This window comes from Spermophilus citellus (genome assembly GCF_964194105.1).
Source record: "Spermophilus citellus genome assembly, chromosome: 14".
In the NCBI taxonomy this organism is placed as follows: domain Eukaryota; kingdom Metazoa; phylum Chordata; class Mammalia; order Rodentia; family Sciuridae; genus Spermophilus; species Spermophilus citellus.
This window is the reverse complement of record NC_138194.1, coordinates 101,188,077-101,211,861: the sequence shown is the minus strand read 5'-3', so window position 1 is coordinate 101,211,861 and position 23,785 is coordinate 101,188,077. Positions and strand designations below refer to the sequence as shown.

The following is a 23,785-nucleotide window of genomic DNA, read 5'->3' as shown; positions in this document are numbered from 1 at the left end:
CTTCCATTTTTACAATAATTAAAAGGCTGAGGGGAAATCTAGTTTCGCTGTTTATGTGTCTATGGGGATAGTTTTATAGATTGGAGTTAAAATACTGAGGAAAGAATGATGCTCCTAGCCCTGTCCATGGTGCTGAAGACACGCACCTAGGAGCAGTTGTGAGTTAATGTGTCTTTCAGCCCCAGGCAGAGCTGGATGGGGAAGTCTGCATTTCTCTCCAGCGCCATCTGACACCCAGTTGCTTGCCAGGTCTAACGGGCTAGTTTCAAAATCAAAGACTAATCAAAAGGGTGAGAGCATTGAGGAGAAGGGAAATAAGTGCTGGCAACTGGACTGGGGGGTCAGGGAGGCTGAGGGAGCAGACCCTAGACACAGACTGGCTGGATCCAGACCTTGATCAGCCACTTAGCAGCGTGACTGTGGGCTGTTACTTAACCTGTAACCCTGTAACCCCAACTTTCCTCCCTCATCTGTGAATTGGCAAATAAAGCACTCTCTGCAGAGGGTTGCTGTGAACACTAAATGAGCTAATGAACATAAATGACTTATATTTGTAAAAAGCGCTCATAAATGTTAAGCTTAATTACCATTATGCCAGCATAATGTTCCATTCTCATGCTCCACGTGACATCTGTGCTCTCAGCATTAATCAGATCTGACCCTCAGAGGTGACAAAGAGTGGGAACTCTGTGCCTCTCGGTGAGGACAGCTGCAACACTCGAGGCTCAGGAAGCCCAGCAGGAGTCTTAGGAACTATGCTTTAGGGGGGCAGCTGTAGAGTTCTTTCCTTTCTCCAGTTCATCTGAGATAATTCACAGTACATCTAAGAACGATGACAGTACCTGCATTTACAAGCACTTGCTGGCTGCCAGGGTCCATGTGCATGCTGTTTGATTTAACTCTTGAGGAAGAGGATGTTCTCATTTCACATGGCATTTATACTGAGACCAGGTACCAGTGACTTCCTCTGTAAGTGGTGGAGGCAGGGTTTGATTCCATGTTTTCTGATTCTGTGACCTGCATTTGTCTGTTCTAAGGAGTGGTTCTCAAACCCAAGATGGTGCTCAAATCACCTGACTGGTGGGACCCCATTCCCAGAATATCTGCTTCAGTAGGTCTACAGCAAGGCAGAGGCCCCTGGAGCTGCTGATGCTGCTGGTCCAGGGACCACACATTGAGAACCCCTGCCCAGAATATTCCCAAGACCCCACCTAAAGGGCCTGCCGTGCCTCCTACCAAATGGGTGAAGATAGACTAACATAGCACCTCTGGTAGGCTCATTATTAACATTTAGAAATGCCCTGATAGCTAATTAACCAAGAGTAAGAGGGGTGTGTGTTCCCTGGTACCTCTGCATCGTGCCCATGAGTTAACAGGGCGAACCTGCAATATGATCTGGATGCTGATGAGTGGGTGTGGATGGACAGGTAATTTCCTGCTACATGTTACCGTCATGTGATCTCCAGATGGGGTCATGGAGATGGTGAGTGTGTATGTGTGGGGTGGGGGGTAGAGAGTTCAGGGCTGGATTTGGAATCAAGCCCCAATTTTGAGTCACAACTGCTAGCACACCAGTGGGAAGGCCCAACTTCTCTGAGCCCTGGTTGTCTTCTGCTGTGGATTTCATGGGCACTGTCTATTGCTATGCTGTCCATGACCTAAGTGTTGTTTTCCTTTTAATAGGTGCAATAAGGAGGCTCAGAAAGTCCACTCAAAATGACAGCACTCATTGCTTACTTTGCAGTCCCCCTTCTAGGAAGCATTTCCCCACCTTGACCAGGAGGCTCTTCCTCCTTGAACCACTCTGTTCATAGCAGATGGAGCTGAGAACAGGAAGGGGAGTGTCTTCCTCCTTACTGCTGCTATGACAAAATGCCTTAGACTGAGTAATGATGAGCAACAGAAATGCATTGCCCACAGTCCTGGAGTCCAGGAAATCCTAGCTGAAGTGCCAATTCTTAGCAGAATCATGAATCGCTCTGCCTTACAGATAGCACCTGGTTGCTGTGTCTTCACAGGCAGAAGTCCAAAAGGCTCCCTTGAGCCTCTCTAATAAGGGCACTAATCCCCCCTCCTAAAGTCCCCAGTTCCTGATACTATTGCGTAGGGGATTTGGTTTTCACGTGTGAAACTTGAGGGGACATAGACATCCAGGCCACAGTGGGAAGCAAGCGTTCTGCTGAGCCAAGGTGCCCTGGAGCCCCCTTTCTCCTCCCCTCACTTCCTTTTCTCCTCCCCCTCCCTTCCCCTGCATATTATTGTGGATCCTTAGCTACACTTGCTTGGGCCTTGCCCATCACAGGGCCACCTCCGGTCTCTGTCATCCTCCTTGCTCACCCACGTGGAATTGGGGGCAGCACGTGTTTTAGTTCTTAACAGAATGCCAGCAACTGGCATTTTAATAATATTTTACAATCTACAAAGTATGTCGTCATTTATTTCTTATCTGAAATCAGCATGAAACTGTCTTACAAATGACAAAACTTAGGCTGGGGGAGGTCAGGTGGCACTCTTGATGGGTTTTGAGTGGGCAGTCTAGAGCTCTGGCTTTTTCTTTCCAAAGCCACTGAGGGCAGGAGAAGGGAGTCCAGTGGGGAATTTTGGAAGGTGTATCACAGGGGCATGGTAGTATTTTGTAGCATTAATATTAGATGACATTAAAATGAACTATCTGGGTCAGGTTAACTATTTTGGGGGGGCACAATTTCACAAGCCCATCTAATGAAAGGGCTTTGATGACAGGAAGGTGGAAATTTCTGACTGTCCATTTGCAGGGCTTTCTTGGCTATCTTAACCAAGTAAAACAAAACTCGAAGGAGTTGTTACACTTTTTCAGTCAGCTTTGTCAATACAGAGCAGAGGTAGCCCACTCCTGTGTCAAAAGAGAACATGGCTGGTCCTGTCACGCTGGTAGCTGGTCTTGTAAAACAAGATGCCAAGTCTTCTGTGTCCTTGGGACGTGTGGATCCTGAAGTAGGCATGTCCCCTGCCTGCCTGGAGCCTGGGACTCAGCCTTTCACCAGCCCCCCCACAGTCATGGTACTGAGGGACGGAGAGAATTGGAAGCTGCAGTTTGCTGGCCGTGGGGACCTTTGTCTTCTCACCATACCCTATGTTTCACTTTGCTTTCTGGGGTGACATAGTCTAAGACTAATTTTAAAGCAGGAGCATCTTTGTTACCCTCCCTTAGGAGCACACAGGGTTGGAGAAGGAATGGAGGTCACAGAGCACATGGGCCCTGCACCAAGGCAGGCCCTGGCCCTGTGGCTTCGCTTTCCCCTCTCGGGTGCCAGTCTTGTGGGGGGCCAGATTCAGAGATATGCACCAGGCACCCACTTGAAGAGAACAGCAAGGCAAGAAAAACGACCTCTGTGAGGAAAGGCACGGATTCCAGAACTTTCCAGAGTTCGGAGTTCTCTCTGGCATTGTCTTTGGTCTCACCCCGACTCCCTTTATTAGATGGCCCTGGGAGCAACAACGTCCCCTGCCCCTACTTTATTTCTGAGGCAGGAGCCCTCCAGGACACCCTTTCCTGCCTTGAGCTGAAGACTTCCCACCCTGCAGGAGCCAGAGGACAGACTGGCCTTTCACGGACCCGCCATCCTGCATGGTAACAGAGGCAATGGGTGAACACATTCACTGTGAGGGCCTGATGCTGGGGGAGGCAGCCCCCAGGGCTCTTTCCTAGAGAAAGTCCTTGTTTTTTGTGATGTCTCCCTTTTGTAAAAGACTGAATTTCAGCCTTCAGGTTACAGGGATATGACATTAAGGAGGCTGGTGTTCTGGAAATGCACAAGCCACAGGCTCTCTCAGTGCAGGAGGAGTGGAATGTGGGCCTTAGAGAGGGTAGAGCACACGGGCTGAGCCTGTCTTTTCTTGACCACCAGTCTCCTGACCCTGTGCAGAGCTTCTGCCCTCCTGAGGCAGTTAGAGGGTAGCTCTGGAATTGCCAGGGAAGTGGGGCTGGTGCTCAGGACTGCAGAGTGTCCATTGAAGTGGTGTGGGTGCAGGTCCTGCTACATGCTATCAGAATGTGAAAAAGCACATTGGTTAGGAGAAGCGGGGGATGGACTTGGGTTAATCTGATGCCAGGCTCAGAAATGCCTGTCTTTCTTGGCAATATCATGCTGGTTGATATTAGAATGTTGAGGCCACAGGAGGCACTGCATAGAAGTTTTAGAAGTATACATATGTGTGCATACGTGTGCATGCTTCTTAATTGAATTTAATTTAGTTTATGGACAAAGCTAGAAGTTTTTAGTGTCCGATTGTGTCTTTGGAAAAAAACACCTTCTCAGAGGGTTATGAGAGGGACTGTGTCTGATGATGTCTGCAGAAGTGCACTGCTGCACACAGGACTCTGTAGCTGCATGTGTGGATTCATCAGTCTGTCTGATCACTGCAGATACATCACCCTCATTGTGCATATGGAGGAAGCCCAGGTGGAGGCATAGCCTGCTCAGGGTCTCGTGGAGGATCGAGGGGGCGAAGGCAGCTGGGCAGAAGGTCTCAGGCAGCTTCCATTTATTTGAATCAGGTGGTGTCAGAGCTGGACGGGCGCTTAGAGACCCTGGAGTCCCCTCTTTTAAACTGCCTCCCCAGGCCTGTGGCAGGTGTGTGTGTCTGCAGGAGGAAGGGGGATGAGGAGCCTAATCCAGGTGCCCCCTCACCCCACAGCTGCTCCTATTTATGCTTGTCATGTGTATCTGTGTGTGATTCCTTAGAATTAAGTTTGTCATAAGTTAAAAAACATTAAATATTTGTCCTAGCCCAGTGCCTTTCAGCCAGGAAGGCTCTTGCCTCCTAGGAGGCATTTGGCAACATCTGGAGACATATTTGGTTGTGGCAACTGGACGGTGCATCTGGTATCTAGGGATCTGCTAAGCATCCCATGAGGCCCAAGGCACCCCTGCCATGAAGGCCTGCTCAGCTGTATGTGCCCCTCTGCAGCCCAGGCTGGCCTCCCCTCTACATGTGTGACATCTAGCCCAGAGTGAGAGGGCCACTCTTGTGGACTCTTGTGAGGACAGGGTTGCAGACCAAGCTTCTTGATCATGCTGTCAGTTCATACAGATGCTCTGGAGATCTTATGAAGGGTTGCCCCTGATGTGGTAGATCTGGTGCAACTCTTGGGAATCTGCTTTTCTTCCTCTCCTAAGTGATGCTTGAGCTGCAGGCTGGTGTCCACTCTACAAGGAGCAGAGTCCTATCTGCAGCCTCCTTCCCTGTACTTGATTCAGTGTACCTGCACCCTGAGAGCCTAGCCCAACACTGTCCTCACCCTGTACCAATTGCTAATCTCTTTCTCTCCTTCTAGGGTTCCCTGGGCCTTCCAGGTCCCCCTGGGAGAGACGGCAGTAAAGGCATGAGAGTAAGTTCTATTCCCATTGCTCCAACCTTCACCAAGAACCTAAACGGAATAGGCTGTGGGTTCTCTGCATCTCTTTTCCTTCTCCATCTGTAACTGGGTATGAAAGGTCTCAGGTCCTGATTTGTAAGAATCCCATAAGTTCACAATTGACAATACATTAGGACAAAAGGTCTGAGGTCCTGGAAAACCAGGAAAGAAAGGGGAGTTCTTTGTGTCCCTGGACTCTTGGTCCCCTCCAGGTGGCCACACTCCTTCTCCATGAAGATGGACGTCACTGGGACTCCAATTACTATGCTTCCTCCATTCTCCATTCAAATTTGTTTTGTGGACCTCTGATGGTAGGAGCAAGTGGGAGTGGAGATAGCATGGGTGGTGAAGATGAGATCCTTTGCTTATAGAAAAGCACCAGAGGGCAGCCTGGGACCCTCCCGCATCCTTTTGTGATGAGTTCTGAGCTGCCGGGGATGGGTTCTCCCTGTGTCCTGGGAATGGGTTCTCCATGTGTCTTTGGCTGCTTTGGTGTGTCCTGAGGGCTCTGACCATATGCTAATTTGTATGCACAGGGGGAGCCAGGAGAGCTGGGGGAGCCCGGGCTGCCTGGAGAGGTGGGCATGCGGGTAAGTGTCGCTGTGAGCTGTGCTCTCCTTATGCTCCTAGGGGACAGGTCCTGATGCAAAATGAGGCCCTGTGAGTATAGATGAGATGCTCAAATGTTTCTTGCCTCCCCTTCTCACACAGCACAAATATTTGTTTGTCTAGCCACATATAGTCTCTCCTAAATTCTCAAAAACTGGATCATGTAACTGGCAATTTACCTTTTTCATTTAACAAGTGATTTGAGACCTCCTTCCAAACCCACCCAGAGAGCCCGCAGCCCACCTGTAGTGTCCCGTGACACAGAAGGCTTTGTAATTTGTATAACCTTTCCCCTACTCATAGCTCTGAGGGTTTCTTTCTTTTTTATTGTATTTTATATTATTTATTTTTGTTCTTTTTAGTTATACATGACAGTGGAATCTATTTTATATACTTATAATTTCATTTGTTTTCCTCTAAAATCAATGAAGCAGTCAAGCATGCACATGTGCGTGTTTCTCCTCAAGTCTTATATATTTTCATTGCAGTAGGAGACACCACAAAAGTTGGGATACTGTTAGCTAAGGAAATGCACATTTTTTTAAATAGATATTTCCAAACTACTTGTTCAAAGGCAGTAGTGGTGGATGGTGTGGGCAGCAGAGGAGCCTCCAGGCTCTGCAGATTTCCTCCAGGCTCTTTGTGGAACTCTTCAGGGTGTACCCACTCTGGGGCAAATGTAAATGAGAGCCACAGGAATCAGCTGTGCTTCTGCAAAAGATGTGATTGTGTCCAGGCCAGATCTCAAAAGGCAGAAGGATGTGGGGCAAGTGGAAATGGAAATTGCTGCATCTGGTCTCAGAGGGCACGCCAGAGCTGTTGCTTGACATCTGGCCGATCTGGGTGTGAGCATGGCTCCATCAGTAGGGAAGAGGAAGCAGAGGTCCAGGGCTGTCTCCTGGAGAGATGGTTCAGGCAGTGCAGGCAGCTCTTGGGATGCAAACCTGTGGATCTTTGTATGAAACATGGTCACTGACTGAGCAGCTCTTATCAGTTGTTTTTATCTCTAAAACTTTTCTTTGTGAATGCTCTTCTGCAGGGTCCCCAAGGACCACCTGGACTTCCGGGACCTCCTGGGCAAGTAGGAGCTCCTGTAAGTAAAGGCTCCTGTCTGGGAGGGATGCTGTCTTTTTGCCCATCAATCAGGAGCCCGGCTCTCTGGCCAGTGCCTCACTGAATCTGCTTGATGAGGACTTGCTGTTGGCACATAGTGATGCCCAAGAAGCATCGGTCTCTCTTCTTTTAGACCAGAATTTCTTAAATGCTGAGGTACATACGAATCACCTGGGGGATAGGTTTAAACACATTCCTGAGACCCCCATTCCAAGGTTCAAAAACAGGATAGAGCTCAGGGGTCTCTGACACTTGGTTGAAAGAAGCCACTTTCACCCACCTGTCCAGTTTGCCCCCTCTGGAAGGTAGTGAAGTCTATTGGATTTCCGGTCCCTAGACCAGTGCCAGTCACAGGTGCAGAGTCTCCAGTGGGTAAAGGAGTGGAGAGTGGGTGACTATGGCATAGAAGGGCCCCGTGGCTTCTTGAGCATCAACCCTTTCTTCATTCTCATTAAAAAAGGGTTGAGATTGGCAGCAGTGTAGAAAGTCACTTTCAGGCCAAGCAGCTTGCTCAGCCTCCTGGGCACTCAGGACCTCCCATCTCAGTCTGCACAGCCCAAATATTTAGATGGGATTAAAATAGAATCCATGTCCACTAATCCCCAGACCCAGGTGTCCCTGAAGACCCTCTGCCCTTTAGAACGGTGTCTTGTGGCTCTGATGCTTTGCTCTTCAGTACAAATGCACAAATTATTCCTGGAACCAATGGGAAGTTCTGAGATGTGTCTGCCATGTTTAACACCCTTCCCATGGAATGCCCAAGGGTCCCTTCTTCGAGAAAGGAGAGAAGAGGGAGGAACCACACAAGGAGTTCATAGCACAGGGCCCTGCTGCTGCTCTACAGGAGGGGCCAGTGCAGCAACTCTTCCCTGGGGCAGGAGGAGGGGTGTGTGTAAAAGGCCCCAGAGTCTCCAATTCAAAGAGGGCCCCTTTCTGGAATCCATGGCACAGTGGAATTGCAGGCTTCAGGTGGAAGGGTCTGACTCTGAAGCCACATTTCTGCCCTTGGCCAGGTGAGCTCAGAGGTTCCGGTCTATAGCCATGAGAACTGGTTAGCCCAGACCAGGAGAACAGCCCTACAGGCTCCCCTCTACCCTGGAAATGGCCTGGATCAGTGACCCCGGCCCAAGGAGGAACCCGGGCCGCTGTGTGGCATTAGCAGGACTACACTGCTACACAGGGTCTTCACCACCTCCCTCTCCTGCACCGGGAGCTGGAAGCTCCCAGGAGGTTCTCCAGAGGCCTCAGGGGTCTAGCCAGAGAAGCAGGCTGTGGTGATGTCACTGCTCTTACCTCCGCAGGGTCTCCAAGGAGAACGAGGGGAAAGAGGACCTCGAGGAGAAAAGGTACGTGCAGGCTGTGCTGATCATCCACAGCACTCTCCACTCTCCAGCGGGAGGAGGTGCTGGGACTGTCCACGCTTGGTGTGTGTATGTGTGTGCAGGTATGTTGGTGCGCATGACATGTGTGTGCACATATGGGTATGCATGTGTGGTGAGGACCAGTGCGGTGAGTGTCAATGTCCCACCCTCAAGGTAAGCTGTGCTGAAGGCTGTGGTCTCCGTCCCTGCAGGCCTAGCATCCTCTCCAAGAGACAGAGGTCAGGGCTTCCAGACAGAGTCCTGGCTTGGGGCTTGGAAGGTCCTGGTTCTTGCCATGGACTGGCATCTGACCTAGCAAGTTATAGAACTCTGCTCCTCAGTTACCTTGAAGTGAAGAAAATGGGGGGTTTGTGGTGCCATTGATGAACAGGTCCCTGGGCACTCAGTCTTGGCACCCACTGAGTGTCAGGTACAGGCCACATCCAGAGAGGACTGAGACACAGGCGCTGCCCTTAGGGGTCCAAGAGCTTAGGGGGCAGAACAGATACTTACAAAGTGAACACAATGCAGAGCCACAGGTGCACAGTGTTAAGAGTAGACCCCGGAACTTAGATGGCCCTCAGTGTCTGATGAATCTATGAATGAATAGTAGACACCTCCATGAAATCCTGTCTCAAGACCAGGTCCCTGATAAAAAGAGCCAGGGTGAATCAAAGGTGTAGAAACGCAAGTGGAGGACAGTAGTCTGGATGGAGCCAGGTTTGTTCAGACAAGAGGCAGCTACATTTGGAAGAGATGCAAACCCCCAGAACCCCCAGGACCTTGGCCTTTAGATCCAGGTCCAACACCAGCATGGGGCCTCAAAAGAGAAGCCCAGAAACCCTGACCAGCTGGAAAGGCAGCCACCCCTGAGAGGCCAAGGTTGTGACTCGAGGCCTGGAGTTGAGCCAGCCTGGAGAGAGGGGCATCCAAGAATCCTCAGGCAGGAGCAGTTACTTCAGGGCCCACAGAGGTCCTGTTCATGGGGCCCTCAGGTGCTTCACCTGGGGTCAGTGTTCGGACATACACCCCAGCTCCAGATGATGTGGGTTCAAGTCACCCAGTGCTGATACAAATGTGAAAAGGAAATTTTAAAAACAGTCCTCCTGTGAGGCCTCCACTGCTCTTGATTTGTAGACCCGAGGAGTCTTGGCATTTGTCAGCTCATCTACCCAGGAGGCTGGTACTCACAGGGGCACCTGCTGGTGCTACCGTGTCTTCTGCCTCATGAGAGAATATTGAGGAGATCCTGAAATAAATTAAAAATTACCTATGAAGTGTTAATGTTTTTAATGTGCCATAAAGGATCCAAAAACGTCTAAGCATGACTTTTGGCCTAGGGAGCCTTCAGTCTGACTAGAAATGTGTGGGAAGTTGGATTTAGTCATCCATTCATTAATCCATCCACTCTTTCCTTCATTCATACACCACCCCCCAGCAGTGCTGCCTCAAGTATCCCCTTGACCCTCTGACTCTGGGCCCACGCATGGCTCCCTCCCAGGTCTTCCTGGGCTCCTGGCCTGCCCAGAGCTTCCTCCTCTGTGCTTCTTGAAGCTGTGCAGTTTCACCTGACTGCCGTGGTTGCTTGTGTCCTACACACACATGAGTTCTCAGCTTCTTGAGCAGGACACTTATGCCTCCTGCATCTCGGGTCCTCACTGGCTGAGGCAGCACTTGGTGCAAAGCATCTGGTCAGTTCTCATCTCGGGGACACACTGGTATGGCACTGGGTATGAGCTGGGATGCTGTGGGAGCCACGATCAAGCTTGGATTGCAGAGGGCCTTGAGCGCCAGTGTAGTGTGAACTTTGGAGACATGTGGTGTGGGTGCAGATGGTTTATTTTGGAGTGCAGGCTGAGATGAAGCCACAGGTCTGGATGAAGCAGCAGACAGGAAGCTGTGTCATGTTATCTAGGACATGTCACAGAGACAGAGCACCCATGAGGGCTCAGGTGGGCCCAGGCCACCATCTGAACTGTGGTCTCAGAGTGCCCCGGGTGCTATGGCTTCAGTTCTGAGGATGGTGAGACCAGCTTTCCCAGAAAATGAAGACTGGCCAGCCGAGGGGTGACTGTGGCCTTGTGAGGGGAAGCCTGCCGCTGAGAGCTGGACTGCCCTGAGCTGCCTCAGTTTCCTCATCTACAGAATGGAAGAATTACCACCTTCCATGTAGCTTGTGGGAAGGTAAGAGGAGGTAACAGAAGTGTCCAGCTCGTAATGCATGGTCCATAAACACTTGCTTCCGTTCCCACCTGTGCTAGAGGAACCCAGCTGTACATGATTCAGAGCTTTGTTTCTGCCAAACACTATTTGGAAACAGCAGCCTTTCCTGAGGTGTTGGGCAGCCTCTCCAGCAAGCTCCTAGCATCTTGTTTGCATTAAGACTTTGTCTAGTCAACAAAAGCTGCAGTCCTCTGGACATCCCAGACGTGTAACAGACTGGAGAAGCCTGGCGCACTCTCCTTATTGTACAGTGGGGGAAGCTGAGGTGGGGTATTCCTGATGCCATGTGTTCTGTGAGAAGAAGAACAAGGTGTAGAAGCCCCTCGTCCCAGCCTTTCTTTCCCCTGTGTGGTAGTCCAGGCCTGAAGCACTGAACACGGTGGGATGTTCCCCTGGACTCCCTCCCTAGGTGGCCCACAGCCCTTTCTGCTGAAGTCAATGTGGAGAAGCTCAAGAAGTGGAGGGCACCTCCAAGCCATGTCCAGGTTCAGTTAGTGCCTTCAACAGCCTGAGTCCCTCCAGTGTGTAGCATCCCCGTGGGGTGGGTCAGCCCTGCAGTGATTCTGGAGACTATGTTTGGACCCCAGCTCTGGAGTCTGTCTGTGGGCAGCATAACCTTTGGAGAGCCATTTAACCTCGAGGCTCAAGTTTCCTGCATGCAGAAGTTTAGAGTGTCTACCGCATGAGACTGCACCAGGATTAGATGAGTTAACTTCTCTAACAAGCTTAGCAGGGTCCTGGGCAGTGCGCCCCGAGTACAGAGGGTGAGAGGAGAGACAGAGAAGCGGGGAGGGCGAGCTGTGCATTCTGCTAGCTCGGCTTTGGGTGTGATTTCTGCCTCTCTTGCTGATGTGCTTGGGGACTTGGGCACCTCCATTTCTCCATCTGCCAAACAAGAAGCCAGGGCTCCATGCTGCCCTGGGCCCTTTTCCAGTTCTTATATTTGATGGGTACTTAAAGTAGTCTATGTTCTCAGGAACCTCTCTGACTCTTACATCAGCAAGAAGGAAGTTTCAATCTTCCCTTGAGACAGGCCCTTCTAGCTGCTGGGCCATGTCCCAGCAGAGCCTTAGCCAAGAGTCACCACCCATCCATCAGTGTGGGTGTTCACTGTGATGTGGGAGGCAGCCCTGCTTCTGGGGCTTTTCAGAAGATGTCTGTGTGGACACAGGTGGGGGAAGGTTCTGTAGGTGAGAGTAGTTCCTGGTGTTGAGGGACAGTGAAGCCCAGAGGCCGTCAGGGGCTGCTGAGTCCTGTTGGTTGGCAGACAGTGAGATGCATCTGGTGGGGACAGAGAGGAGTCCACTCACTAAAGACCCTGGGAATTGGCCACTGTCAACCACAGTTTTGTCTGGAAAACCAGGTGCCCTGACAACTAAGGGTGGCTCTGGGCATTGGGAACATGTACTGGGTGCTGAGCCCTGTGTGCTTAGGCCCAGGGGTAGTGGAAATAGACCAGGGGCTAAGGGTCGGGAGGCCCGGACTCTATTTATGCCAACTGCACAAAGTGGTCTCTTCTCCCGGGTCCTAAATTTCCCCATTGGTTGCTGGGGCTCCAGCCTGCCAACTTTAGAGTTTGGAAGAAGAGAAGGAGCAATAACAGTTGTGGAGTCAGCAGAGAGGAAACACAGACAGCTCTCCTCACCCTCTCCTCAGATCTCCTTCCATGAACCAGTTTTTTCAAAACTATGTAGACAATAGAGCTTGAAAACAGAAATGTGTTCATCGGCCTACTAGATATATCCAGTGACTTTTGGAAGAGAACATGTACATGAGTGCATTGTCACAGATGCAGGGTGAGAGGAAGTCCAGCTGTGGAGCTGAGAGAGGATCTGGGACATCTCCCAAGGTCAAATCCAAGGCTGCAGGTGGTCCTGGGGGAGTTGTCAGCAGTGGCCCTGGGAAGCTGAGTTGGGCAGCTCTTTCCTGTCCCTCGCCCCCAGATTAAGGGACAGAACCATATCCCGGGCAGCCAGCAGTCCCCAGGAGGAATGGGAAGGCCAAAGTCAAGGAGGTGACCTTGAAGCTGAGCTTGAGTGGAGCTGACAACCAGCAGAGGGAACAGTTAGCACAGTGTGGACACAGGGAAGGGGAGCGTGTCTGCTGGGCTCAGTGAAGTGTCGACATAGGCACAGACCCACCTCGGAGCATCGGCCTTTCTTCATCATCTGAGTTCTTATAGCCAGCTGGAAGGACACTTGGTGAGGACATGAAGCCCTGACCTAGGTCCACTAATGGGACGGGCCAATATCTGTGAGCACTGTCTCAAGGAAACCAGTGCAAATCTGGGAGAAAAATGTTACTGCTCCTGGACTGTCCTCGGAAGCAAGTGCTTCAGGTGTGCCACCTCCTGTCTTAGTCACAGGTGTCTTTGAGGAAGGGATTATCCTCACTCCTATGAGACATCATGAACTAACAGTCTCAGAGAGGTAAAGCAACTTGACCAAGTTACACAGCTAGTGCCTTTAAGGGAGCTCTGGGTGGAGGCACGGCCAGCTGCAGTCAGTTCTTAGATGTGTTCCAAGCAGGGGAACATGGTGCATGTTCATCTGGGTGTACTGGATGGAGCAATAATGCATGGAATGTGCCTGTGGTTTTTGCAACTGCATTGCAAATCCCACACATGTATCACAGGCAGACCCAGATGACAAGGAGGGTTGCAGCTCACAGAAGCTACAGGGTCATCCCTGGGTCACAGAGTTGGGAACTGAAAGGGACACATGCCTGATTTCTCTGACCCTTCACCTCTGTTCCTTGACACTCTCTAGGGCTTTGTGTGTGTGTGTGTGTGTGTGTGTGTGTGTGTGTGTGTGTGTGCTCATGTGCATTGGGCCTTCCTGTGCTGAGAAGTACCTGATGGAGGGTGGAGCTGAGCATGCTGGGACACTTTCCATGACAGTGACCACAGCGGTGTCTATTCAGCTGATGCCTGTTGATCACATGCTTGTAATTCATTTTTTAATTGTCCTTATTTTTCCAGGGCGAGCGAGGCCTGGATGGATTCCCGGGAAAGCCAGGGGAAACAGGAGAGCAGGTGGGTGGGTGCTCAGGATGGTGGCTGGGTTTTGCTAGAGGACAGAAAGGATTGATATCGAACTCCAGAAGGCCTTGGTCCCTGGGCTTCCTTCCTGTCAGCTGAAGACAGCAGGAGGCTTAGTGACCACATTCCAGTTGTGTGACCCTCGTTGACTCTACTGCAGAGCTGGAGGGTCCCAGTGAATAAACTACTTTAAGTCAATTGTATGTTGAGTAGCATGACGTGTTGCCATGAATGCGAAGACTATGGATGACATGCTCATGTCCCACGTGACATGCATGTCCAGGGGTTGCTGCTCCAATCTTGTCCATAGAGTGCAAGATTAGAAATGCTCGGCAATATGAACTGGGTGAATCAATCAGGAAGCATAGCTACAGGGGAATGAGATTAAGCCGTGGAAATTGTGCAGAACCCTCATGTGCTGGCCCCAGGGAATCTGTCAGATACATGGTTAATGGGGAAAGTGCATCGAGGACTTACAACACACAGCTTCTCTCTGGAAAGATAAACAAGATGGTTGCCCCTGGAAAAGGACGGTGGCAGGAGGATAGGGTGGGAAGGAAAATTTTATGCACTTATGCATGTGAATGTATGACATATTCCAAAAACTCCTATGCACTTTTGCAGGTGAATGTAAAATATATTACAAAAGTAATTAAATTTGAATATTCTTAAAAATAAAAGTTAAGTAAAATTGTACATTCATTTTGAGGACTATTAGAAAGATGCTTATCATATTGAATGTATGGTTTAACATACTTATTAGTCAATATATTTATGTAAATAAAAAATAGTTCAGAATGTATGTAAATTAACTGTACTCAATATATAAATTAATTATAGTAAGCATATCAGTTTTAGCGTACTTAAATCCCATCACCCAGAAATAATATCTGGATTTATATTTCCTGTCATTTAACAAATTGAGATCGCATTTTTCTTATATCTTGCTCTCCTTTCATTGACATTATATGGTAAACACAGAACCATTTCTTAAATATTTGCCCAAGGTACCACCCAAGTGGCATATTAAAAATATTCATGGTGTGCTGCTTCCGTGCCAGCACACACTGGGGACACCCACTGGGTGATGGCTGAGAGAGGAGGCCCCTTCCCAGGAGAACCTTAAAAACACAAAGAAACCACAGGCTGTGGTAGAGGGTGGGCTGGGGAGCAGAGGGAGGGCACCTCCTCTCTGATTCCCTGGGGGACTCCTTGTGGGTGAGTGGGCTCTGTTCATTTTTGCTAAAGGTGAGAGAGCTTGTGTGTGCAGCCTTGAGTGTGCCTCCATGTCATTAGGACAGAAATCTCCGTCAGTAAGTGAACACTGCTTGTCCAGCTGCCCCCAGATCCCTCCTTGCTTCTCCGAGGAGCCTGACATGAGGACTCCCAGTGTGGGTCTCCTGGGGCCTCTCCCCTCTCCCCTCTATGGGGATTTTCTGGGGTATTTTTTTCTACTCTGGGGATTGATCTCGGGGCCTCATGCATGCCAGGCATGTGTTAACCACTGAGCCACACTCCCAGCCCTTTTTATTTTGAGACAGGGGGTCACACTAAATTTACTAGGCTGCCTCCAACCTGTGACCCTCCTGCCTCAGGTGTGCACTGCTGTGCCAGGCTCCGAGGACATTTGCTTGCTCTGGCTTTGGTTCTGGCCACTCCTGAAAGGGGACATTGTGTTGGGGCACTGACAAGGAGGCAGGCTCTGCCTTCATCCTCTGGGGCCTCAGTTTTCCTGTGGCATTAGCTGGTCCTGGCTTTCCCTCTTCACTTGAGCATGGAGACCCAGCCAGTGCTCAGACCTCTGAGGATTCCCAGAGAGCTCCATCAGACTTGGCCCTCTGTAATGCCTGGGCCCGGCAGAGGAGTGATTTGCTCCTCCTGCCTCTCTCCCAGGTTCCCTCTGCCGTGTCCCCTGCCGAGTGCAGCACCACACTGCAGTGATTTGAAAGAGGGAGAGGTGGACATGAAGATCTAAGTTATTGGAGAAAGAGCTTACTAGCAGGAAGCCCAGTCCAGAAAGTCTGTTGTGGGGGACCTTGGCTTCTGGGGAAAAACAAGCCACAGGTTCAGCGGGGCAACTGACAACTCTTTCCTTCTCCCCCTCCACCTGCATAGCCCAGTGCCTGTCATGACCCAACTTTGCTTCCTTTCCCCCAGGGCAGACCTGGCCCTCCTGGTGTGGCAGGACCCCAGGGAGAGAAGGTAAGCCAGGCCAGGGGCTGTAGCACCAGCTCCTGAGTCAGCAGATGTGTGAACTTCCCCTTGATCACACCAGGATCGGGGAGGGGGTGGGGTGGGAGAGTCCTGTGAACAAGGTGGGTACGGAGGAAGCAGGGGGAGTTTGGGCATCAGGACCTCAGCTAGCAAGACGCTGCTGCTATCACATTTAAGTAGTTTTCCTTCTTTTAGGAATAAATATCCATTAAAAAACAAACAAACAAAAAGCCCCCTATTATATGACATTTAGATGTATTAAAATCTTTTACTACTTAAAATGCTTCTAGACTAAGATAGGCTGGGAATACACACAACTAGTAATCTTTACAAATTCCTTGTCCTCTTTCTTCTCCTTCTGTTCTTTTCTCTCCTCTACAACATTTCACATTTTTTAAAAAATTAGAATAAGAGTCTTGAGGATATACTAGGCCTTTAGTAAATAAAATAAAGGTTGTATCCTATTATACGGGTTCTCTCTCTCTCTCTCTCTCTCTCTGTCTCTCTCTCTCTCTCTCTCTCTCTCTTTTAAGCATTTTGGAGAGGAGAGCAAAGTCTTTTTATTTATTTATTTATTTTAATGTGTAGTGCTGAGGCTCAAACCCAGTGCCTCACATGTGCAAGGCTAGTGCTCTACCACCGAGTCCCAGCCCCATCCCACATGCCATCTCTTTTAGAACACTTTCCAACAAGGCTTAACCAAGCACATTTTCTGCTTAGGATTTCTGTATCTCAAGTAAAATGCCTGCATGTAAAAGTTTGTTGTCAATTTTGCATGCTTATAAAAATGCTGTGAACGTGACTCTCATGAGTACTGGGTAAACCGGAGGATGAAGGGGAAGCTCATGAGACCCAGGCCTGTGTGAGTGCAGGCTAGAGAAAGGCAGGGCGAAGGCTGTGGGGAGCAGGGTTTACTGCTGCTGAGATGAGGTCAAGTAGCTTTGCTTCTCAGAGGGACCCAGGCAGGGCTCAGGTAACATCATCTTGGGGCAGCCCAGTTCCTGGAGTGTGGTCTCAAGAAGTAGAGAGGGTATGCACCATAAGTAAATAAGTAAATAGGAAGCAGTGGCTAAAGAGGCCTCAGCTGAGAATTCTAGCAACTCCCAACTCACTCACCTGGGCTTCCATTCAGGTGCATTGATTATTCTCTCACCTTCTCGTGGTCTCTAGAGTTGAAATTGACATGATTGGGTTATTCTGGCATCAAGATTTTAATACATTCTTGCAGTGTTTTGATAGGAGATGCTGAATCCTAAAATTGGCTGCCAAGACTCTGGGTAAAAGGGAAGTTTATGCTCCTAAGAGATGTGCAGGAACATTAGCTCTGAGCAGCCTCCCTGCTTTAGTGATAGGGCACTGGAGTGATGGGATAATGATTTTTGTATCGCCATAGTTGACAGATGTTCCCCAAGTGGAACCAAGATTTAGCTCATGCCCTGGGGAACCTGTCAGGTTGCCTGCTCATTAAGAAGGAGGAGTCATGATGAGAGCCTTTTGTGTTCAATGACAAAGAAAGTGGACAGAGTCATCACAGCATTTTCTTGCTTGTTTATCTGATAGCTGTTTATTGAATGCTGACCATTTGCTAACTCTGAACTTGACACAAGGACATGGCAAAAGATATGGTCACTGCTCTCACCGTAGTGCCTGCTGTGTGCAAGTGCTCACTGAGTAGGAAGTTTCTAGCAGCAAATAGCTGTGACGAACCCTGAGGTGTTCATGGGACACCAGCCAGATCTAGGCACTGGGCTGAATGTGCAAAAAAGACAAAATGAGACTCCTGTCCTCTAGAAGCCTGTGGCCTAGACATAGAGATAAGAATCAGACACAGAAGCTTCAAAAATATTGTAGGGAGGCAGGAAGTCCAGGCATGGTGACCCTAGGTGTGATAGAACATGGACAAGGTCCACTGGGCTTGTAGGAGTGAGCAAGGACCCTGAGGGGGCAGCAGCGGAAGGTGGCAGCAAGTCGCTGAGTTGAAACGCTTGTTTCTACACAGGGAGACGTGGGACCTGCGGGACCTCCTGGTGTGCCCGGCTCTGTGGTGAGTGCCCAGCAGTGGGTGGGAATCATGCACTCAGGTGCTGATGGACCCAGGGCCCTGCAAGAGTCCTCGTCTCTGAGCATGAGGCAGAACTCTGCTGATGCTGCCAGTTGGGTGGAAAATCTTCAACACCAAAAGCCAGAGAAAAGGCAGAAGCCACTTCATTATAGTGTGTGTGTGTGTGTGTGTGTGTGTGTGTGTGCGCGCGCGCGCGCGTGCTCTTAATGGAACCTAGAGAGGTTGACTATTGCTGAGAAAATTCCAGCACCTTTGCTAACGCCTGTCTGTCCCTCAGGTGCAGAGAGAAGGCCTGAAGGGAGAGCAGGTAAGCGGGTGTGGATCCTCCTGTGGTGGGGACTTAAGGAGGAGCAGAAGTAGGAAAGGCCACAACCCTACAGCTGGGCTCAGGCACAGCCTTCCCACGTCCAGTTGGCTTTCTGGAGTACAGGTGCCAGCATCCATGCCTCTGGGTCCCCGTTGGGAGCTCGAGAAATAAACTCTAGTCGGGGAAAGACCACGGGGGGTGGTATCCCTGGTCATGTGGAGAAGGAAGTTGAACTAACACATGACTTGTGTTTCTAGGGAGCTCCGGGACCCAGAGGTCACCAGGGCCCACCTGGACCCCCAGGAGCTCCGGTAAGCCATCCCCCCAACCCAGGGTGAGCTCTGGGCACTCTAGGCCTGGGCAAGGGTAGTCCCCGTTACGAGCACGGCTGTCTCGGAGGCCTTTGCCTCACCATGGTAGAGCTGATCTCATCATTCCAGGAGGAAGTGCTGGGCAAGGTGAGACCTCGGGCCACAGCACACGCAGGAGCCAGGCGTGGAACTGCCACGGAATTCCAAGCAGGCTGTCCCCAGTGCCCTCACTCCAAAACCAGGCTGTGACTGGGGCTGCCAGGGTTCTAGTTTCCTGGAGTTCTAGTTTCCTCCAGATAAAACAGAAGGCACTCAAGTGCATCACCTCACGCAGGTTTACTCCCCCAGGCTTCTGATTGGTGCTGATGAGGCGGCACCCTTTGATTTCCCTGTGTTAAGAACATGACTGTGTAAATAGCTATTTAGGGAGAGGCCACTCTAGGGGAGCCCATGATCGTTTGTGCTGTAAGTTCAGACACTCCGGGTGGCCAATGAGAACATAGTGAACAACAGGAGGCCCAGTTTTACAGTTGCCCCTCCTGGCAATGGGTTGCTGCTGCTGCTAAGTTGCTCTCTGAAGGAAATCAAGCAACTCTCATTTTTATGTGGTGGATGAGATTCATAATGAATTATTGAGGCCCAGGCAGCATCAAATACTTGTGTATGGTTTTGCTGGGATAAAACTAGAAGAAACAGATGATTTTCCATCCCAGTATCATTAGAAGAATTTCATATAAAAAATCATGGACAAACTAAGCTACTTCTTGTCTCTGTGATGTCCCCAGGCTCAGATTCCCACTGGGGAGAACTGCATGGGGCACCTTCACCTACAGACAGGCCTCTGCAGTCTGTAAGGCTGCACTGTTCCCTCCCATCCTTTTCCAATGAAGGCACTGGTGTTTGCTCAAAGTCATATCGCTTTTGAGAGGCAAAACAGAACTTGGAATCAGTAATCTTGGAATGTGATCTTGGAATCTTGGAATCTGCCTGACTAACTGGTCCCCACGCCCTTTCATCACTGAGAGCTCATTATGCAGGACCCATGAAGGTCTTGAGCCTCCCTAGGTTCAAACACCAGAAGAGCACAACCAATCCTGCTGCCCCGAAGAGCTGTCCATGGTCCTGCAGATGTGTTAAGGCCCGGTGCTGCTGATAGAGTCGGATTCAGTACAATCGTAACATTGGTGCTGAAATGCCTATGGACAGAGTTCATGGAGCCAGTGACCTCGCTAAAGCCTTTATTAAAGGGGACAGTATTGAGAGGCCTAAGACTGAGGTTCGTACGGCCAGGATCAACTCCCCTCCATCGCTAAGTCCACAGAGTTGTTACTTAACACATGTTTGTGGAATGATGGCCCCACAACATTCTTGGGGGCATTAAAGTGGGGCCTGAATGCAGAGTGAGCTTGTAAAGAGCAGGATGACTTTGGGATGACTTGGGATCAGGAGCCAAAGCACTTGGCTTCACATCCCTATTCTTCCACCATGGAGATTTTTGAATTTGGTACCGGGGTCTGATCTCGTTTGATCCCACTTGTTTCCTCCCTAATTTGGAAATCATCACCATCATCTCTCACATAGACATGCCATGAGTGTTAATAAAGTATTGTGAAAAACCTTGCTCCATGAAGACTTAGCCCAGTGCTAATACGAGCTGTCATTTCTATCTTCTTGGGAATCCCATCAGCCCCTGCCTTGGGGGCTTCTGCAGAGCACTTGCCTTCTACATATTCACTGGATTAAATTGAACCGAGAAGCTGGCTTCAGTGACTCTGTTGAGAATGGAAAATTTTGAATTTGTGTTCAGCAATCCCAGAAAGAAGAAAATATATCCTATTCTCTAAATGGGAGCAGGGTGCCGCATTCTGCATCCAAATCCTGGCATCTTCCATTCTTTCTCCAGAGGAAACAGGCCTGATGGCTGGACCAGTCTCAGGCTGAGTGATTGAAGGGCCAGCTGGGCAGATCAATGTCAAGCGTTTCTTGATGCTTAAAGCAAACTCATTCCTGCAGGGTTGCCTCACACTGTATGCCCCAAGCTCAGCAAAACTCTTGTGAGGAAGGAGATCCATATATTAAATTCCTGAAGCTTGGCCATTCATTTATCCATTTACACGATGCTATTAAATGCAAAGACCTGGGACCTAAATACAGCTTGATCATGTAATTAGTTATGCAACACTTGACCATAATAACTGTTAGTATTATAACCATATTTGCTTAAGGTGAGGAAATTGAAATGCAGAAAGAATGTTTCCAGCCAAAGTCCACCCAGAGGTGGTGAACCCGGTACTGGAGCTCAGGGTCTGAGTTGTCCACTGAGCCTCCACACCTGGCTCCAGATGCTGTCATTCAGGGTGCTGCCAGAGGCTGTGCACAGCCTTAGAATCCATTCCTCTTGTGATCTTTACAACTGCTCAATAGCTGGCTGTATTATCTCCATATCAGAGAAGAGATTACTGAGGTTCAACCATGTCGAGTGTCTTATCTGAGGTCATGCAGCAGATACATAACAGGGTGAGGGGTCAGGATCTGAATTAGGTCAGTGTGCTACCCTCGCCCACAGTCAAGGTTCCCTGTCCAGCTGAAATTGACCTTTCCTAGATAATTTTATGCATGTGTCTGGGCTGTTATACTTTGCATGTCACTGTTGCCTGAGAATCAGCAAATCCAAGCTAGTTCTTTCCAAAACAGCAAGCCATGGGGCATGGACACTGGGATTAGAGTTAGACACTTGGATTCCAGAAGATTCTTCTGTGTGTGCTTTATGGAAATTGGTGATGCAAGCCATTTGAACCTTATTGTGCTCATCCATAAAATGTATACCATGGTGCTACATCTTCCTTATTAAGCATACTTAATTAGATCAAATAAGAGCAAAAGTAGATTGGAATGAAGGGGATGTCATCTCCTCCCCACTCCATCAAGATGTGATAATATTTCTGTATTCAGTGAGAGAGAGAGAGAGAGAGAGAGAGAGAGAGAGAGAGAGAATGACCCCTGCTGTTGAACCCTGCATTCACTATTCTCCCTCTCCCCCTTTTTTTTCCATCCTGAAGGGTCTGATGGGTCCAGAAGGCAGGGGTGGACCCCCTGGTTTGCAAGGTCTCCGAGTAAGTACCTGTCTTCCCTTTCTGATGCCCCACCTTGCAACCCATGCCCCCATTTCATAAGTTCCAACGGAGGAGATGAATTCACTCCAGAAGCTTGGGATGAGTGTTGGAAGCCAAAGGAAGGTTTGGGCTCTGCTCACTGGCCTTTGGGAGATCTACCACACGCTCTGAATTGGGTTGGTCCTTGGGGACATGGAGATGGGTCTTGCCCTCTGCTGAGTGTCCAGCATATAGAAACTGCAGTGCTGTGTGATTAGGGTTCCCTGGAAGAGGGAGGCCCAAAGTAGAGAGGGCACAGAGATGGGCAACTGACCCAGTCTGGGGATGGCCAGGGATGTTTGAAGGAGGTGATATCTGAGCAAAGTTTTGAAAAAGACACAAAGAAAATAGGCGCAAAAAGGTAGAATCTGCCAACTCAGTTCAGCTACTTTAAGCAGATTCACTTACTATCATACATCATGTGGCTCAGCATTTGATTTAATCAAATTGAATTTAATTTAGCACTTGTCTTCTTATCTAAATTGTGCACACCTAACAGGTTTTAGTTCACCAGTAAGCTTGGCTTCTGACACAATGTCGTAGGCTTAAGGAGGGCTGCAGAAGCACCTGTGGGTTAGATGCCCCCCTGGACACCCCACAGCCAACTAGACTGGGACCCAGACTGAGCTCTGTCTACAGTTCCCAGTAGGTGCCTGATACGGAATAGGGAGGCAGCGCAGTTGTTAAACTCTAACCTTAAGCTCATACCATTTTTGCTGATTCACATGGAAAAGTGTCTGTAGATCCCACCCACCTGCAGATTGGACCTGCAGCTCCAAGAATAGTGAACTCACTGCCTTGGAGGTTTTCCTGCAGGGGCCAGGTGACCACTGATCCATGGGTGGGTGCACATCCTGACATATGGCAGAAGCAACCCCAGTCCCATTTACAGCCCCTTTTAGCATGCAGATTCTGCAGCTCAGGCAGGTGGATAGTGTTACACGTTTGCTGTGGATTGTCATTTCCCTCCCAACAAGGAGGGAGCTGGGCCACAGCTCTACATCCTCCATCCTGAAATTGGATAAACCTGCCCTTCTCACCCAACACAGACTCCAGCCTGTCCAGTGAACTTAATTGTTTGATTTCCAAAGGATTCTGCCTCCTATAAGTCTCTTGGATCTTCAGATTCTAGTGAGAACTTATTTTTGGAATCTAGGTGAGCTTGTAGAAAAGTGTCTCAAAGGTACTTTAGGTGAAAGAGAAGAGTCAGTTATCTCAAGCAACAGACCTTGGGTATGCCACCTCCTATCAGTCAATGAGGCTGTGAAGTGAGTTGCTTGCTCCTCTGGAGGGTGGAGGGCCCTGAACCTCCTGGGTGTGAAGCTCTGCCTCACTTTCCTGCAGCTTGGTCTCTCCAAGCCTGAGGCCTCCTTGTTAGAGGGGAAAGGCAACCCCATGGCCATGTTGCCACGAGGCCCGGGATGGTGTGACCCTTGGTGGGCAGCAGACTGTGGCAGTGTCAAGGCCTTTGTCCCCTCTACATCCTGGTCTTAAGGGAAACCAGCAGTCTTCACACACCACGTGGTCGGTGTTCATGGAACCTGCCCTCATTGGTACGGACCTGTGGCAGTATCACTGTTGCTGATGCAGTACTAGGTGGAAGGTGTTCACCTGGAGATGTCTATGAGCATCTTTGCTCTTTACCTGATTTTCTTGTGTGAAAGAGGACAAGGAGCATCTTGCTGTCAGGCTCATACTCTCTTGGGCATGATTTCTTGGAACCTTCTGGGTGTGCTTCCGAGGAATGGCTGTGTCTCACCCGGGAGTGCTTTACTCCTAAGAGCCACACCAACCACAGATGCAGTGGGTGTCTGGCCTGGTCCCAGCCTCACAGCTCAGGGGCCATGGAAATGGGGAAGATGCCCCAGGCCTGGAGATTTGAGGAACGAGGAGAGTCAGGAGAGCAAGCTGGGTGGGGTGTGGTATTTGTTGAGTTCTGGTTATGTGCTGGTCCTCACCAGAGCCTCCGCAGGTGCAGGGCATGTCTGAGGGAAC

At 49.7% G+C, this 23,785-nt stretch overlaps 1 protein-coding gene across 3 annotated transcripts in view; it reads left to right on the top strand.

The window, feature by feature from the left end:
* The window catches only part of COL22A1 (collagen type XXII alpha 1 chain), a 238,332-nt gene that overhangs the window by 89,264 nt on the left and 125,283 nt on the right, over nucleotides 1–23,785 (top strand). For all 3 annotated transcript variants that reach the window (XM_081266210.1, XM_081266209.1, XM_081266208.1), the window contains 10 exons: nucleotides 5,318–5,371; nucleotides 5,935–5,988; nucleotides 7,047–7,100; nucleotides 8,422–8,466; nucleotides 13,685–13,738; nucleotides 15,902–15,946; nucleotides 17,958–18,002; nucleotides 18,298–18,327; nucleotides 18,585–18,638; nucleotides 21,698–21,751. In XM_081266210.1, coding sequence (XP_081122336.1) covers nucleotides 5,318–5,371; nucleotides 5,935–5,988; nucleotides 7,047–7,100; nucleotides 8,422–8,466; nucleotides 13,685–13,738; nucleotides 15,902–15,946; nucleotides 17,958–18,002; nucleotides 18,298–18,327; nucleotides 18,585–18,638; nucleotides 21,698–21,751 — 489 coding nt within the window. The remainder of the gene's footprint in view (nucleotides 1–5,317; nucleotides 5,372–5,934; nucleotides 5,989–7,046; nucleotides 7,101–8,421; nucleotides 8,467–13,684; nucleotides 13,739–15,901; nucleotides 15,947–17,957; nucleotides 18,003–18,297; nucleotides 18,328–18,584; nucleotides 18,639–21,697; nucleotides 21,752–23,785) is intronic.